The sequence below is a fragment of the Leptodactylus fuscus genome, chromosome 1 (genome assembly GCF_031893055.1).
Source record: "Leptodactylus fuscus isolate aLepFus1 chromosome 1, aLepFus1.hap2, whole genome shotgun sequence".
NCBI classification, from domain to species: Eukaryota; Metazoa; Chordata; class Amphibia; order Anura; family Leptodactylidae; genus Leptodactylus; species Leptodactylus fuscus.
This window is the reverse complement of record NC_134265.1, coordinates 361737095-361754935: the sequence shown is the minus strand read 5'-3', so window position 1 is coordinate 361754935 and position 17841 is coordinate 361737095. Positions and strand designations below refer to the sequence as shown.

Here is a 17841-nt window from a genome sequence, read left to right as displayed (position 1 = left end):
ACAGAATAGTCAATACATATTTTAGCACTGATGCCACATTAAAACATAACATTTATTATTATTTTTTTAAAAAATGTTCTATGTAAAAAAACAAACAAGTGCAGTCACTATAGTTGTATATATGACAGAAAGGATATTGTTTATGGGCAATTGACCTATATTCAAGATTGTTTAAACATAGGATAACCCTTGCAATAGACAGTCACACATAGGTAAAAAAGTGGAACAGTCTTACCAGAGTTTCAGCAGGAGTCAGTTGATACACAGAGAAACGCCAGGTGGTAAGGAATACACCCTACTGACACCCTAATCGGGCCCTGGCTCCCATAGACTCCCGCCCCAACAAGGGCAGCCCCAAGCTTTCCCTGGTTGACGGCCCCACTTGTCCCCAGTCCCTACGCGCCTCCCGGAGCTGTTATGCGCCATTCATCAGGGGACTCATACAAATTCTTAATGCAAGGATACTGCAAAATAGCTGCCTAAATAAATAGGTAAATAGGTCCGCCCACAGTGGTAGGTCTACCTTCAGCATCTAGCATCCTAGCTGGCTAACACCATAGTGGTTACCACTGTATATTGTATATCCTGAACATCCTGAACAACCCCTTTAATCTCCGATCCCAGCTGTAGTAGGCAGGAGTCATATGTGTAACATAGCATGCGGTGTGTTCTTATCTCCATGCTGTCTCTGGGTAGGTGTGTAGTCGATATTACTTATCTACAAGATGAATGTCTTGTGTCCTTTCAGCTTCTCCTGTTGCTTTGCAGCCATCAGAATTGCCATCAGTCCATCATCGATGGTTCAGGAAGGACAAGCTGTGAACCTGACATGTATAGCTGCTAGTGAAGATGCAAATACAGCAACATACACTTGGTATAAAAATGGGGCCGTGTACTCAGAAGGTTCCAGAAACGTGCTGCAGTTTACTAATGTGACCAGTGAGGACCGAGGAGGATTTCACTGCAGGGTTCAGAGTCCCCGTGGAACCAAGGACTCTCAGTCAGTCATGTTGAATGTCCTATGTAAGTATGTAGTGGTTGACATATTGAGCAATATGGTACATGGTGTCTAGTTCCCGACCTTCCTGAGGCTCTCTACTGGCAGGTGAGCAGTGTCAATCTCTTCCAGCCAAGGACCACCCACTTGACAGTGGAGAGCCTAATTAGTATATTGGATACTGAAACTAGTAGTACTGATGGCTTACTAATGGAGGAATGGAGAAAAAATGGGGAGACCACTCATTCTCCGGACTGGTGATGGGCTCAGTCGTCATAATGCACCAATACTATGGACAACTTCTTGAGATGGGACTACCCCTTAATTCCATAACGCTCCGTTGCTATCAGTTATGATATCGGGTATTGCACCTTCTTAGGGCGAGCTCAACCATGGAAGGAATCCTCAACATACTGAGTTACCCTAAGCAAGAAATTAATGGTTCAAGTATAATATACTGTCCCTTCATGTTTTACTCCTTTCCCATACAGATCCTCCAAAAAATGTCTACATAAAATCCTTTTTGGATATGGAGCACAGCAGGGTCGCCATAATTCTCGGCGGTGTTGACAGTAATCCACCCTCAGATTTGTCTTTGTATAAAGATGGACGACTCGTGGCCTCTTCGGCAGATGGTAGAAGATCCAGCGAGAGGATACAGGCTTACTTCTTACCAAACACCTTGAGACTGGAAATCACAAACATCAAGTCTAGCGATGAAGGAAACTATGTTCTGATAGCCGAGAACAACCTGGGAACAAACCAAGCCTCTGTTACCTTTAATATGGAAGGTAACTAAAAATCACTCCCCATAACACCCATGTATATATTTGGTTCCATAAGACACATGAATTTTCTTTTTACTTTACCAGTATGCTGCTGTAAGTTTCTGAACAGTTTTGTACCAGGATATTGACTTGGGCAGCTCTTTCTTACCCTCTCCCAGCAGGAAGTCACAGCATGCTATAAAGTATCATGTATTAGTTGAAATATATTGCTACAGTGAGGGACGTAGATGAGAGTCATTGTCTCTATAGAATTGTAAAATGTACGCGATGGCCTTATCGACACAACTGTGAATTTCTGAAGGATCTAGCAATCATTACAAATGCTGTGAACGTCCATTTTTTTAATGTAGATGATGAGCCCCATATAGAGCTCACAATCTACATTTTTCTCGATCAGTATGTCTTTGGAGTTTGGGAGGAAGTCCATGCAAACGCGGGCAGAACATACAAACTCCTTGCAGATGTTGTCCTTGGCAGCATTCGAACCCAGGTCTTCAGCGCTGCAGTGCTAAGCACTGAGCCACTGTGTTGCCCCAACGTCCAATTTTTTATGTCCATTTTACATCCATTTTTAAGATACTGTTAAAAAAGTTGATGAATTTGACTGGAGCATCTTCTGGCGCATCTTGTACCTATTGAGGAATGAACTGCCTGATGTAAGAAACGCCAAAATGCCCCCATTGTCTTTAGATAGTTGACGACAGTGTAAGTTCTTCTACTATTGCACGTTATTGTTAGTTAGTTGTCTGCCAAGCTTATGGCTTTGCTGTTATATCCGTTTTATTGATGGTTGTTCTGCCGCTATAATTATGTTTCACTTTGTATGTAAATTATGTATTTTTGTCATTTTCGGCAGATGTCCATGTTCTGGTCAGTCCATCTACAGAACTGAGGGAAGGGCACTCGGTCACAATGACTTGTGAAGTTTTAGACAGTCCACAAGAAATAGTTAGTTACACCTGGTACAAGAACAGTAGATGGTTCCAAGACATCCGAGTGAGTTCCTTCAGGCTTGGGGGCGTAAGCGGCGGTGATGCTGGATCGTATGCCTGCACTGCCCATACATCAAACAGCTCCAAGACGTCTCCGCCGGTCTCTTTATCTGTACTATGTGAGTGGGTAGAAAACGTCTTCTGTCTTTTCAGCACCACAGCTACATTCTAAGGCCGGGTTCACCAACCATTCCATTGTTCTGTTCCAGCAGTGGACTACAATAGATCCACCATATAATGGGCACACATGGCGCTCCATGTGTCTAGTATACGTTTACACTGTTCTTCCTTTAGTCAATATTAGTAAATCTGCCCCATTATTTGTACATAAGGTCCATACTATTCTTCGGGGAGGCAACATAATATGTATACAAACATCCTTACTAATGGAGACTCATGGAGATGTTCATCACTTCGCACAGGTTTCTTCAATATTAACTATTATTTCCTTTCTCACAATAGATCCCCCAAGGAACTTGTCCCTGACGTCATTTCTAGAACTTCAGGGTAGACAACTAGGTGTAATATTGTGCACTGTGGACAGTAACCCCCCGGCACAAATGTATCTGCTCAAAGGGAAAGAATCATTAGACTCCTCCAGTCGGCTGAGACTGTCTCCTTCTCATAATACACTGAGACTAGAAATCAGAGACATCACCACAGGCGACCAAGGAGAATATACGTGTCAGGCTCGGAATTCACTTGGGACTTTGGAAAGATCCATAAGATTTACAGCAAAGAGTGAGTAGAGAAAGATCATATACTACATACATAAATGTATCTACTGTCTCACATGTTACTTTAAGGAATAATATCTTTGTACCGTGTTAGCCAGTGGAAATAAAAATTTTATGGAGATGTCTTCAGTAGTGGATACCTTTATTAATAACTTAGAAAAATGAAGACATATTACGAGCATTCGAGAACTACTAGAATGATCCCTGCATACCAGACTGATGAAGAGACCATTCTGATCGTAAAAACACGTTCAGAATGAGCGCGTAAAAAGCAGATCCCATTGACTTGAATGGGCGCCGGCATACATGCGCTCCCCATTGAAATCAATAGGAGGCTTTTTTCCCTATGCTTCCCTATGCGCGTATCACATTGAAAGCATAGGGAAAAAAGCCTCCCATTGATTTCAATGGGGAGCGCATGTATGCCGGCGCCCATTCAAGTCAATGGGAGCTGCTTTTTACGCGCTCATTCTGAACATGTTTTTACGATCAGAATGAGCGCAGCGTTACACCGCTCCCTAATACTACTCCTATGTATACATGACAGGGTTTCTCCTATAACACTTATTAATATGAGTTGCTGATCGGCTTTGGATTATTACTTCGATGGATAATTGTTTTATTTCAGTTTTTAATTATTAAAGAGAGACTAAAAGGGAAACTTCAGAAATCGAGACGTTCTCTACAAGAACTTTAGTGTGTAGAATGAGGTGTCACGGTATGTACTTGTCCTATCTGCTTGTTATATGGATGGTTTCCTTTCCTTTTGTAGGTGCGAGGCTGAGAGTCGTCCCATCGGAGGAGATATATGAAGGTCACTCTGTGACTCTTACATGTGAGGTTCCCAGGGTGGACAATACAACCTACATCTGGTACAAGAACAACAGGTGGCTCCAAGAAGGTCCTGAGGAGAATTATGTAATGGTCAATGTGTCCAGCTCCGAGACTGGTTCCTACCACTGTCTTGCCAAACATTGGACGGGTGACAGGACCTCCCCACTGGTTGGAATAAGTGTTCTGTGTAAGTGCATCTTCACTTTTGTAACTTCTTGTGATGGCACATACAATATGGATAACAGACACCCGACAAACCCCACTGACGTTACACTTAGTTTCATGTCCGTTGGAAACGTGGTTGCATTCAGACCGTCCAGCTAAAACATGGTGAAAGTGATGAAATGTATCGATTAGTGGTCAAGGCGCAAATGAAGTTCCTACAAAGGACCATCATTGGTGGAGATAAAGTCCATTCACCAGGTCACTTATCAGGATCTCCTCATCACAAACCACAATATCCCCTACAATACACCATGTTGACCCAGGAGATGTCTTCTTGAAGGACTCGTCTGATACTCTTTATCCTTATATTACAGATGGCCCCAAGAATCTGATGATCTCGTCCTTCTTAGACACCCACCATAGACAGAGTGGAATCATAATATGCAACGTGGACAGCCACCCGCCATCCACCATTGCTATGTACAAGAACGATCAACTCCTGGGCAGCTCGGCATCTAGACAGACTGATCGGGGGCAAAAGTACTGGACATCTAAATCCCATAACTATCTACGGCTGGAGATACGAGACGTGACAGTAGAGGATTATGGGAGATATATCTGCACTGCCAACAATACATTGGGAACAATACGTTCATCCATAGACCTCAATATTACAGGTAAAAGGGGTTACATTGTTTAGTTTCCCACCCCATGGAACGATTGTTGTTTCTGAAGGCCTCAAAGAACTTTTTGGGTCTAGGTAAAGATAACACCAAACTAAATCGGCGATACGGATAAAGGTAGAGAGGTGGGATGGACTAACGTCTGACATAGAAGCACACACATATAATTGTCTTTGGTATACGAACCACCGCTGTGTCTACCGAATCACTAGGTCACAAGGTAACGTTGCGCTCCTCTTCTCTTCCTGTAGGAGAGTCTGGGGCCTACAAAGCCATCGCCTGGCTCGCTATCGTCTGTATTTTATGCTTGGTCTCCGGTATAATTGGCTTTGTCTACAGGAAGAAGTAAGTAACATTGATGTTAAGTGACTCCTTACATGGGTTAATCTTGGGGGGGGGTTGATATTCACCAATGATGTGTTTACGTCTTGAAAGTAAAGCCCTAAGACGCGTTCTCCTCTTAGTCCGTTCTTCGGGCTCGTCGAAGGACCAGAAGAATGGAAAGTGGCCAATGATAGACAACAATGGATCCTGAGGGACTCCGATGACTATATTAGGGTCGCCAGGGGGCTGTTATGCTGAAAAGTTGGGTTTGCAGGGATTTTTAGCCCATGATATTTGAGCAGAGCAGATGTGAACATCACCAAGCACCCCATCACATGGCACTGGCACAGGCAATGTGGTCTCTCCATGTCGCCTTCCCCAACTTCTCATGACTGCAAGGTACTTGAATAAAGTAAGGATGGCAGATCATTGCAGTCACGTGTTTCGTTATGTTTGGATGGGGGGAGGGGGAAGCTTGTGGAGGAGGAAAGTAGGGAACACAAGGACTTCTTCAGGCTGCCAGGTTGTCACTGTAGATGTAATGGCATCTGACAATTATATGAGCAGAGCGGCCACTGCTTAGGCTGGAGCACACGCTCCACAGGGACAACCCAAAACTGTTCTTTAGGAGTCCCAAGTCCACTCTATGCCGTATGTACTGCCTATGAACCTGCAGGAGGGTCATGTGATCAGAAGGTCCTGATGAGTGCAATGTCATGTACTACAATAGCTGATTGGCCACTAGATGGCAGTGGAGAAGTAGAAATGAGATTTGTTCCTCCTTCGGTCGGTCTGGAGTCTTTCTTAAGGTTCTCACATACACAGTATATTAATATAAATGTGTCTTATATGTTGCAGAATTACAGAGAAGTTTATGAGGAGCGCAGACCAGGAACCTATCGAGATGGACAATAAGGAGACATCACATGTAAGGAGTAGACTGAAGTGATACAATGCAATAATAGCAATACCATATGAGTGTCCACTAGGGGGAGCCTAAGAGTGTCCTCAGTGCATAGAAAGAAGCAGAAGATGCAGCTGATATATAAAGAGAGTCACCAAATACCCCTGTCTGTACTGCAGTGCCCATAACAATGGCATCCACAGGTCACATCACACTGGGTCTACAGCAGTGCCCATAACAATGGCATCCACAGGTCACATCACACTGGGTCTACAGCAGTGCCCATAACAATGGCATCCACAGGTCACATCACACTGGGTCTACAGCAGTGCCCATAACAATGGCATCCACAGGTCACATCACACTGGGTCTACAGCAGTGCCCATAACAATGGCATCCACAGGTCACATCACACTGGGTCTACAGCAGTGCCCATAACAATGGCATCCACAGGTCACATCACACTGGGACTACAGCAGTGCCCATAACAATGGCATCCACAGGTCACATCACACTGGGTCTACAGCAGTGCCCATAACAATGGCATCCACAGGTCTAATAGAGGGAACATATGAGTGTCCACTAGGGGGAGCCTAAGAGTGTCCTCAGTGCATAGAAAGAAGCAGAAGATGCAGCTGATATATAAAGAGAGTCACCAAATACCCCTGTCTGTACTGCAGTGCCCATAACAATGGCATCCACAGCTCACATCACACTGGGTCTACAGCAGTGCCCATAACAATGGCATCCACAGGTCACATCACACTGGGACTACAGCAGTGCCCATAACAATGGCATCCACAGGTCTAATAGAGGGAACATATGAGTGTCCACTAGGGGGAGCCTAAGAGTGTCCTCAGTGCATAGAAAGAAGCAGAAGATGCAGCTGATATATAAAGAGAGTCACCAAATACCCCTGTCTGTACTGCAGTGCCCATAACAATGGCATCCACAGGTCACATCACACTGGGTCTACAGCAGTGCCCATAACAATGGCATCCACAGGTCACATCACACTGGGTCTACAGCAGTGCCCATAACAATGGCATCCACAGGTCACATCACACTGGGTCTACAGCAGTGCCCATAACAATGGCATCCACAGGTCACATCACACTGGGTCTACAGCAGTGCCCATAACAATGGCATCCACAGGTCACATCACACTGGGACTACAGCAGTGCCCATAACAATGGCATCCACAGGTCTAATAGAGGGAACATATGAGTGTCCACTAGGGGGAGCCTAAGAGTGTCCTCAGTGCATAGAAAGAAGCAGAAGATGCAGCTGATATATAAAGAGAGTCACCAAATACCCCTGTCTGTACTGCAGTGCCCATAACAATGGCATCCACAGGTCACATCACACTGGGACTACAGCAGTGCCCATAACAATGGCATCCACAGGTCACATCACACTGGGACTACAGCAGTGCCCATAACAATGGCATCCACAGGTCACATCACACTGGGACTACAGCAGTGCCCATAACAATGGCATCCACAGGTCACATCACACTGGGTCTACAGCAGTGCCCATAACAATGGCATCCACAGGTCACATCACACTGGGTCTACAGCAGTGCCCATAACAATGGCATCCACAGGTCACATCACACTGGGTCTACAGCAGTGCCCATAACAATGGCATCCACAGGTCACATCACACTGGGTCTACAGCAGTGCCCATAACAATGGCATCCACAGGTCACATCACACTGGGTCTACAGCAGTGCCCATAACAATGGCATCCACAGGTCACATCACACTGGGTCTACAGCAGTGCCCATAACAATGGCATCCACAGGTCACATCACACTGGGTCTACAGCAGTGCCCATAACAATGGCATCCACAGGTCACATCACACTGGGACTACAGCAGTGCCCATAACAATGGCATCCACAGGTCACATCACACTGGGTCTACAGCAGTGCCCATAACAATGGCATCCACAGGTCACATCACACTGGGTCTACAGCAGTGCCCATAACAATGGCATCCACAGGTCACATCACACTGGGTCTACAGCAGTGCCCATAACAATGGCATCCACAGGTCACATCACACTGGGTCTACAGCAGTGCCCATAACAATGGCATCCACATGTCACATCACACTGGGTCTACAGCAGTGCCCATAACAATGGCATCCACATGTCACATCACACTGGGTCTACAGCAGTGCCCATAACAATGGCATCCACAGGTCACATCACACTGGGACTACAGCAGTGCCCATAACAATGGCATCCACAGGTCTAATAGAGGGAACATATGAGTGTCCACTAGGGGGAGCCTAAGAGTGTCCTCAGTGCATAGAAAGAAGCAGAAGATGCAGCTGATATATAAAGAGAGTCACCAAATACCCCTGTCTGTACTGCAGTGCCCATAACAATGGCATCCACAGGTCACATCACACTGGGACTACAGCAGTGCCCATAACAATGGCATCCACAGGTCACATCACACTGGGTCTACAGCAGTGCCCATAACAATGGCATCCACAGGTCACATCACACTGGGTCTAAAGCAGTGCCCATAACAATGGCATCCACAGGTCACATCACACTGGGTCTAAAGCAGTGCCCATAACAATGGCATCCACAGGTCACATCACACTGGGTCTACAGCAGTGCCCATAACAATGGCATCCACAGGTCACATCACACTGGGTCTACAGCAGTGCCCATAACAATGGCATCCACAGGTCACATCACACTGGGTCTACAGCAGTGCCCATAACAATGGCATCCACAGGTCTAATAGAGGGAACATATGAGTGTCCACTAGGGGGAGCCTAAGAGTGTCCTCAGTGCATAGAAAGAAGCAGAAGATGCAGCTGATATATAAAGAGAGTCACCAAATACCTCTGTCTGTACTGCAGTGCCCATAACAATGGCATCCACAGGTCACATCACACTGGGACTACAGCAGTGCCCATAACAATGGCATCCACAGGTCACATCACACTGGGACTACAGCAGTGTCCATAACAATGGCATCCACAGGTCACATCACACTGGGACTACAGCAGTGCCCATAACAATGGCATCCACAGGTCACATCACACTGGGTCTACAGCAGTGCCCATAACAATGGCATCCACAGGTCACATCACACTGGGTCTACAGCAGTGCCCATAACAATGGCATCCACAGGTCACATCACACTGGGACTACAGCAGTGCCCATAACAATGGCATCCACAGGTCACATCACACTGGGTCTACAGCAGTGCCCATAACAATGGCATCCACAGGTCACATCACACTGGGTCTACAGCAGTGCCCATAACAATGGCATCCACAGGTCACATCACACTGGGACTACAGCAGTGCCCATAACAATGGCATCCACAGGTCACATCACACTGGGTCTACAGCAGTGCCCATAACAATGGCATCCACAGGTCACATCACACTGGGTCTACAGCAGTGCCCATAACAATGGCATCCACAGGTCACATCACACTGGGACTACAGCAGTGCCCATAACAATGGCATCCACAGGTCACATCACACTGGGTCTACAGCAGTGCCCATAACAATGGCATCCACAGGTCTAATAGAGGGAACATATGAGTGTCCACTAGGGGGAGCCTAAGAGTGTCCTCAGTGCATAGAAAGAAGCAGAAGATGCAGCTGATATATAAAGAGAGTCACCAAACACCCCTGTCTGTACTGCAGTGCCCATAACAATGGCATCCACAGGTCACATCACACTGGGTCTACAGCAGTGCTCATAATACTGGTCAGAGCCTCCATAGTAAGGCCCCCATAATAGGATACTGGAATATATCAATAATAGATGACACTATAAAGGGACAACATTGTGCCTTCATATAAGTGCCCTCATAGTCATGAAAGCCACACTGCCCACTTCTCAGGTGACTACTATACCTTGTGGGCCTGCAGTAGGATAAGCAGGATTTCCACTAGAGGGAGCATAAGAGTGGCCACTAGAGGGAGCATAAGAGTGGCCACTAGAGGGAGCATAAGAGTGTCCACTAGAGGGAGCATATGAGTCTACACTGAAAGGAGCTTATGAGTGGCCACTAGAGGGAGCTTATGAGTGTCCACTAGAGGGAGCATATGAGTCTACACTGAAAGGAGCTTATGAGTGGCCACTAGAGGGAGCATATGAGTGTCCACTAGAGGGAGCATAAGAGTGTCCACTAGAGGGAACATATGAGTCTACACTGAAAGGAGCTTATGAGTGGCCACTAGAGGGAGCATATAACTAACAGCCTACTGTGTTATTATTGAGGTCAGTATATAAACAGTATACAGTGAAAGACAGAGATAGCATTCCCCTGATAACCCCTAAATCGCCCTCTGACCCCTCCTCTCACCTCCTGCCTTCACTTTGATTCTGGATAACTTGATTATTTTTCTGTTTCTAGATGTTAACCTCTGAAGACCCGGCGGAGATAACTTCAGAATAACACTTTACGACAGATGCTGTGAATGATGACGAGGCAGCCACCAGGACGGCAGCCATACCTGAGCCTCGATACTCTGCTTATTGATTCCATGTCACCTGCTCACCGCACATTGTATATGTCACCCGTATTGTCCCCACACTGTATACAGCCCCCATGGTGTGACTGATGGTTCGGTATGAGGTCAGAGTGGGGCCCCTTGATCTATGGGGCCCCTTGCAATCACTTGGGTTGCCATTACACAATGTACAGTAAACTGCAGCAATGTTGTGCAGGTGTAGATCATTACACCATTGTCTCCTAGTCATAGACATTCCCCAATATGTCAGCCAAGTGTAATAGAGGAGGGGGTGTGGGAGGAGCCAGGGGGGTTCTCATCCCAAAATGGACTCTTCAAAATTTACCGAACCTCTGCTCCTCATTACAGAACAAGTATTATATTGCACATTGCAATAAAGTCTAATCCATATGTAATAACTACTTCAGCCTAAGGCATTTCTTACACACCGGTGATAGATAGAGAGATAGATAGATAGATAGATAGATAGATAGATAGATAGATAGATAGGTAGATAGGAGATAGATAGATAGATAGATAGATAGATGATAGATAGATAGATAGATAGATAGATAGATAGGAGATAGATAGATAGATAGATAGATAGATAGGAGATAGATAGATAGATAGATAGATAGATAGATGATAGATAGATAGATAGATAGATAGGAGATAGATAGATAGGAGATAGATAGATAGGAGATAGATAGATAGATAGATAGATAGATAGATAGATAGATAGGAGATAGATAGATAGGAGATAGATAGGAGATAGATAGATAGATAGATAGATAGATAGATAGGAGATAGATAGATAGATAGATAGATAGATAGGAGATAGATATATAGGAGATAGATAGATAGATAGATAGATAGATAGATAGATAGGAGATAGATAGATAGATAGATAGGAGATAGATAGATAGATAGATAGATAGGAGATAGATAGATAGATAGATAGATAGATAGATAGATAGGAGATAGATAGATAGATAGATAGGAGATAGATAGATAGATAGATAGGAGACAGATAGATAGATAGATAGATAGATAGATAGATAGATAGATAGGAGACAGATAGATAGATAGATAGATAGATAGATAGGAGATAGATAGATAGATAGATAGATAGATAGATAGATAGGAGATAGATAGATAGATAGAGGAATCATGGAGAATTCATGGAGGAAAGGTCAGCAAAAAAAACCCATCACCCAAGAAAGCTCTATAAAAAGTGACAAAAAGACATTTCTGTATTCTTTAGATTTTCCACAAGGTGGCAGCAAAGAACACAGGATGAAATCCCAACACTCAGTCATGTAGGGAGAGACCTCCTAGTCAGGTGTGTGGAGACTTCTACAGCCATAGTCGCTCCACTGCAAGGGAACATGGGAAGAATATGCAAATCTGTCTCCCAAGATGTAAACAGGGAGACAGTGCCTCTGTTATGCTGCCCCCCATAGGGAAGTTGGGCATGTTGTCCAGGGTCCTTGCTATGGGGGGCAGCATAACAGAGGCACTGTCTCCCTGTTTACATCTTGGGAGACAGATTTGCATATTCTTCTCATGTAGAGAAGTTAGGGCTATTGGACATGTGGGCGGAGTCTTACACTACTGACCTACCAAAGAGCAGAGAAGATCACACTGAGCTCTGCTACATCACAACCCCAAATGGTGACGGCTCCCCCTATGTTACCCATTACATTGTCTGCCCATAGAAAGGGTTTCAGCCACGCGGAGTTGCTCCCTGTACAGACCTAAACTACTCACAGCTGAGGGTTTGTTCACAGTAACATCAAGGCTGGGCCATTAACCCTATGTGCGCTGAATTACCTTGACCCCCCAAACAGATACAATGTATCAATGTAAGTAAAATTTAACAAAATATCTGGTATATCGTGTAAAATAATCCTGCAATGTAATGGCCTAAAATCTTAGCCAGTCCTGGGCACCATAAACCAGGAGAAGCTGTGGCAGAGAGCAACAACCTGGCCCAAATACCAGAATGCCCCCTGCAGTTATATGTCTGTCCACCAGGTGTCAGCAGAGTCCAGGCTATTCCTCACTCCTCTGCTCCAGCTCCCATATGGCGCTAACATGGAGGGGGGCCATATGCTGCTATAATGCCTGGCATGTGACGGGTGAGGTCAATAGGACAATAGGCAGGAGAAGGCGGCATTATTACATTACAAATGTCACGGGGTGAGGGAGGGGGTGAATACTACAGAAGCTTTGTCTGAATTTCAACTTTTTAGCCCCATGTGAAGCTCCATCTCGCTCCTATGTATATTTGGTCTATGTTTCCTCAGTGGCCTCTGTCTGGGGGTCTGTATTTCGGTAACTGGTCTCTATTTGTCTAGGGGGTTTCTCTGTCTAGATATCAGGGGGTTGGGGTCTGTATTTATGGCAGGGTCAGGGGAATACCCCCCAACTTCTGAAGGGCAGAATGTACTGTGGCCAATTTGGCTCCACCCACTTCTACATTGACTCCGCCCACCCATTTCTCTTTGTGACCCCCACACAGTATAATGCTCCTGCAGTCACCGTAATATTATAGTATCATGTCCATCTCCTGGTGCACCCCCAGTTTAATTTTCCTCTCCATCTGCCCCCTACAGCATGTGGTCTGACTTCCTGGGGTCTGATTTTTCAGGACATCTAATATGTTGTCAGTATTTTTCAGGGGGGGTGGGGGTCTGAATTTATTGCAGGACTCTGGGTCTTCAGCCCATATTTAGTTTGGAGGCCCGGGGTGTTTTGTCGCCGCTTTTCTTTGGGGAGTCTTCAGTAGGGTTGAGCGATCAAGATCGGAAAAGATCGGATTCCGATCGGCGGTCGAGTAAATTTCACAATCGCGATCGGAATTCCGATCCTGATCTTTTCCGGCAGGATCAAGGTCAGAGGTTATCTCAAGATTGGCTGAACCCTATTCATGTCTATATCAGTAATAGGGTTGAGCAATTGGGATCGGAAAAGATCAGATCCCGATCGGCAATTGAGCAAATTTCACGATCGGGATCGGCTGGAAAATGATCAAAAATCGGATTTTAAAAACGATCCTGAAATTTGAAGATCGGCTCCGCCCCAGTCTTCAGCAACCTGTGCCCAGAAGTTGCAGCAATTCTTATTATTTCTCTTACTTGTTTAGCGCCAACTCACAATCTGCGTTCAGCTGGGACAACGAATCTCCAGCCAAAGTGTAAAGACGGCGATATCAGTCCTGGCCTGCAGTGGTCCCCTGGACAATCCCTACTTGTTAAAAGGGGTTCCTTGACAATAAGCTGATCATTTCGTGCCCCCCTGCTTGGACCCCCATCAGTCAGTTGTTTTCTGTTGTGACACTTGACAGCAAATGCTGAGTTTCTCTACAGCTCCCCCACAGGTGAAATAAAATATGACACGCACAGGACAGGAGCTGTCCCCCTCCTTTCTATTTTGCAGTTCACTCCCTGACACTAGGGCAAGTCTGTCCTTAGATTGCAAGAAGCTCAAGACAAGAACAGAAGATGTGAAGGGGCCAAACTCTTCATAGCCATGTAGTCTACACACAGCCTGTCATTGCTCAGAGAGGAGTCTGCAGCTTCCCACAGCCCCCAGTGAGTGTAAGGCCTTGTTCATACCTGCGTTCGGTATTCCATTTGGGGAGTCTGCATGCGGACCCCCTGAACGGAATAACGAACACAAATACAAGCGATGTGCAGTAAAAGCACACGGACCCCATAGACTATAATGGGGTCTGTGTGCTTGCCGCTCACTGCCCGCACAAATCATGCGGACAGTATATTGTGAACTACTTTCCTGTCTGCTTGATCCCTTGTGGTGGCAAGCACACGGACGCCATTATAGTCTAAGGGGCTGTGTGCTTTTACTGCGTTTGCGTTCGGTATTCCGTTTGGAGGGGTCCTCATGCGGACTCCCCTGGACGGAATCCAAACGCAGATGTGAATGAGGCTTTAGGTGAGTATTTCTACCTCTGACTAGCTTCTTGTGTTATTGCTGATGAGATGTTACTCAGTAGCAACATCTAGTGACTCAGATTTCTTTGTTTTTTGTGTCAGGGATCTTTCTAGCTGCACCATAACCTGGATTTGCAGTCCGGTGTCCTTGGATCGCCAATATTACAGTCCTTTGGGATTTTCTCTGTTATTAGTTGCTATTTTATAGTTACTCCTGGCAGAAGTCCATGTTGAGAAGCCAGTAGCAGTAGTAATGGATGGGTAAGGGGAGCAAACTGTTTTGTGTTGTACATGACTCCTGCCTCAGAGAGAAATGCAAAATGTCCTGCAGCCATAATGGGGCTAGTAGCTGAAAAGCTAATACTGAACATCACGTATGACGGCTTATACAGACAGAGAACAGATTGTCAGGGACACCCTACAGATTTGTGATGAAAGCTCAGGTACCCTTTAAGAGGCTGCTGCAAAAAGAATACGATTGAAAAAGAAAAACCTAAATGGATTTTGAAAAAACTTCCCCTTTAATGCAAAGTTTTTCTACAAAGTGCAGAGAAGTCTTTGGCCATTTGTCTGTGCTGATGTGATCAGGCTGCTGCGCCATCATATCACATTCAGGGCAGAGCAAGGTCACGGCAAGAAGATGTCAGCTCAAGTACGGAGCCTGCTGCCGAAGAAGCAATCTGCCGGGAAGCACTCGCCTCCATAAATGCTTAACATGGGAGAAGTAGATGTGACTTTGGGGAGATAATTGTGGTGACCCCAGAACGCCCCTGCTATTAATAGTGTGGTCACATCGCTCCTTGATGGGCAAAGCCCAAATGAAAAGGAAGGAACAGATGGGACAGCAATTCTGAGAGGCTTTGCGCAGCGCGCTCTATTAGATGTGTTCCAGCCTCCGATGCCCAGGGACACTTGGTTGTTCAGTCTATTGTGCCGGTTACTTGAGGCCAAGCAGTAACATCCCGTAACCTGACGTGACTCCTCAATTCACTTTATATACCCTCTGAGCAACGAGAAGCTCAAGCGATGGAAAAACTCTGCGGAATCTGAGGCAAGATCTGCACCGACTGCATTCACCGATGATGACCAGGGCGCCACCATTGACCTCTTTGTGCCAGATCACCTATTGGACAAGAACCTCAAGGTGTCAACACCATTAACCCCGGTTATATTATTAGTAATAGACTTATATGTCAAAGCCCAAATCCCAGGTATTGGAAGGCCCCGGGTGATGTCTGGTGGGACCCTGGTGACTCTGGTATGAAGCATCAGAAAATTGCTGGAGCCTAGGTGTAGGGACCAGTGTAGTCCTCCTGGATCGGAACCTGGACAAAGTCCTCTCTGCCACCTAAGAGGGTATAGGCTAGAACATGGTGGTGTAAACCTGTAACCATGAGAATTGTAGGGTCAGCAGAAGACATTGGGGCAGATAGGCTGATAATATGCACCAGAAATCCAATGTAGTGTACGCCAAAAATCTATTGTCCCTGCTTCACATCTCATTGTCTATGTGTTCTAGATACTTTGTAATGGTTTGTGTGCCGTGTATGGCGTGTTGGCTGGGTTTGTAGACAAGGGGGTGTGACTTACTAGGCTAAACTGTGAGCCAGAAATTGTGCCAACATTTCAAAAGCTGCTCCACAATGTCAGTCATTGCGCCAAATTTTTGCACAAAAATGATGTAAGAAACTAAGCCAAGTGATAATTGGCGTAAATGAGATGAGACCGTCTGCAAGAGATCGAAATGTATCAGCATCAGAAACTTCGGGAAACCTGGTGCAGTATAAGATTGTCCAGGCAAACTGCACTAAAAGATATAGAATATCAGTATACAGTATAGTATAGTATGAGTGCAGTATATTATCAGTACAGTACACTACAGTATGGTATATTATCAGTACACTATAGTGCAGTATATTATCAGTACAGTATAGTATGAGTGCAGTATAGTATTAGTACACTTCACTACAGTATAATATTATATCAGTACAGCACAGTAATGTACAGTATAGTATTAGTATTAATTTATCTGCCACATTGCTAAGAAATGCCATATAATATATATTGTAGACCGGAAAGAATGCAAAAGCTTCAACTGAATGACATTGAGAGTGTTAAAAAGTGTGTGTCACCAGAACCAGCATATCACCCCAGCCCTGCAGATAGATAGGTTACTGTCACCAGAAACAGTATATCACCCCAGTCCTGCAGATAGATAGGTTACTGTCACCAGAAACAGTATATCACCCCAGCCCTGCAGATAGATAGGTTACTGTCACCAGACCCAGCATATCACCCCAGTCCTGCAGATAGATAGGTTACTGTCACCAGAAACAGTATATCACCCCAGTCCTGCAGATAGATAGGTTACTGTCACCAGAAACAGTATATCACCCCAGCCCTGCAGATAGATAGGTTACTGTCACCAGAACCTGCATATCACCCAGTCCTGCAGATAGATAGGTTACTGTCACCAGACGCAGCATATCACCCCAGCCCTGCAGATAGATAGGTTACTGTCACCAGAACCAGTATATCACCCCAGCCCTGCAGATAGATAGGTTAGTGTCACCAGAACCAGCATATCACCCCAGCCCCGCAGATAGATAGGTTACTGTCACCAGAACCAGCATATCACCCCAGCCCTGCAGATAGATAGGTTAGTGTCACCAGAACCAGCATATCACCCCAGTCCTGCAGATAGATAGGTTACTGTCACCAGACGCAGCATATCACCCCAGCCCTGCAGATAGGTTAGTGTCACCAGAACCAGCATATCACCCCAGCTCTGCAGATAGATAGGTTACTGTCACCAGAACCAGCATATCACCCCAGCCCCGCAGATAGATAGGTTACTGTCACCAGAACCAGCATATCACCCCAGCCCTGCAGATAGATAGGTTACTGTCACCAGAACCAGCATATCACCCCAGCCCTGCAGATAGATAGGTTACTGTCACCAG

General features: G+C 45.5%; 1 protein-coding gene across 1 annotated transcript in view; it reads left to right on the top strand.

Annotated features, from left to right (window-relative positions):
• The window catches only part of SIGLEC1 (sialic acid binding Ig like lectin 1), a 42533-nt gene that overhangs the window by 22032 nt on the left and 2660 nt on the right, over positions 1-17841 (top strand). The window contains exons 13-22 of the mRNA XM_075261137.1: positions 769-1023; positions 1489-1788; positions 2642-2896; positions 3240-3518; positions 4287-4535; positions 4888-5190; positions 5448-5541; positions 6379-6448; positions 15087-15139; positions 15887-16136. Of these exons, the coding sequence (XP_075117238.1) occupies positions 769-1023; positions 1489-1788; positions 2642-2896; positions 3240-3518; positions 4287-4535; positions 4888-5190; positions 5448-5541; positions 6379-6448; positions 15087-15139; positions 15887-16136 (2108 nt within the window). The remainder of the gene's footprint in view (positions 1-768; positions 1024-1488; positions 1789-2641; positions 2897-3239; positions 3519-4286; positions 4536-4887; positions 5191-5447; positions 5542-6378; positions 6449-15086; positions 15140-15886; positions 16137-17841) is intronic.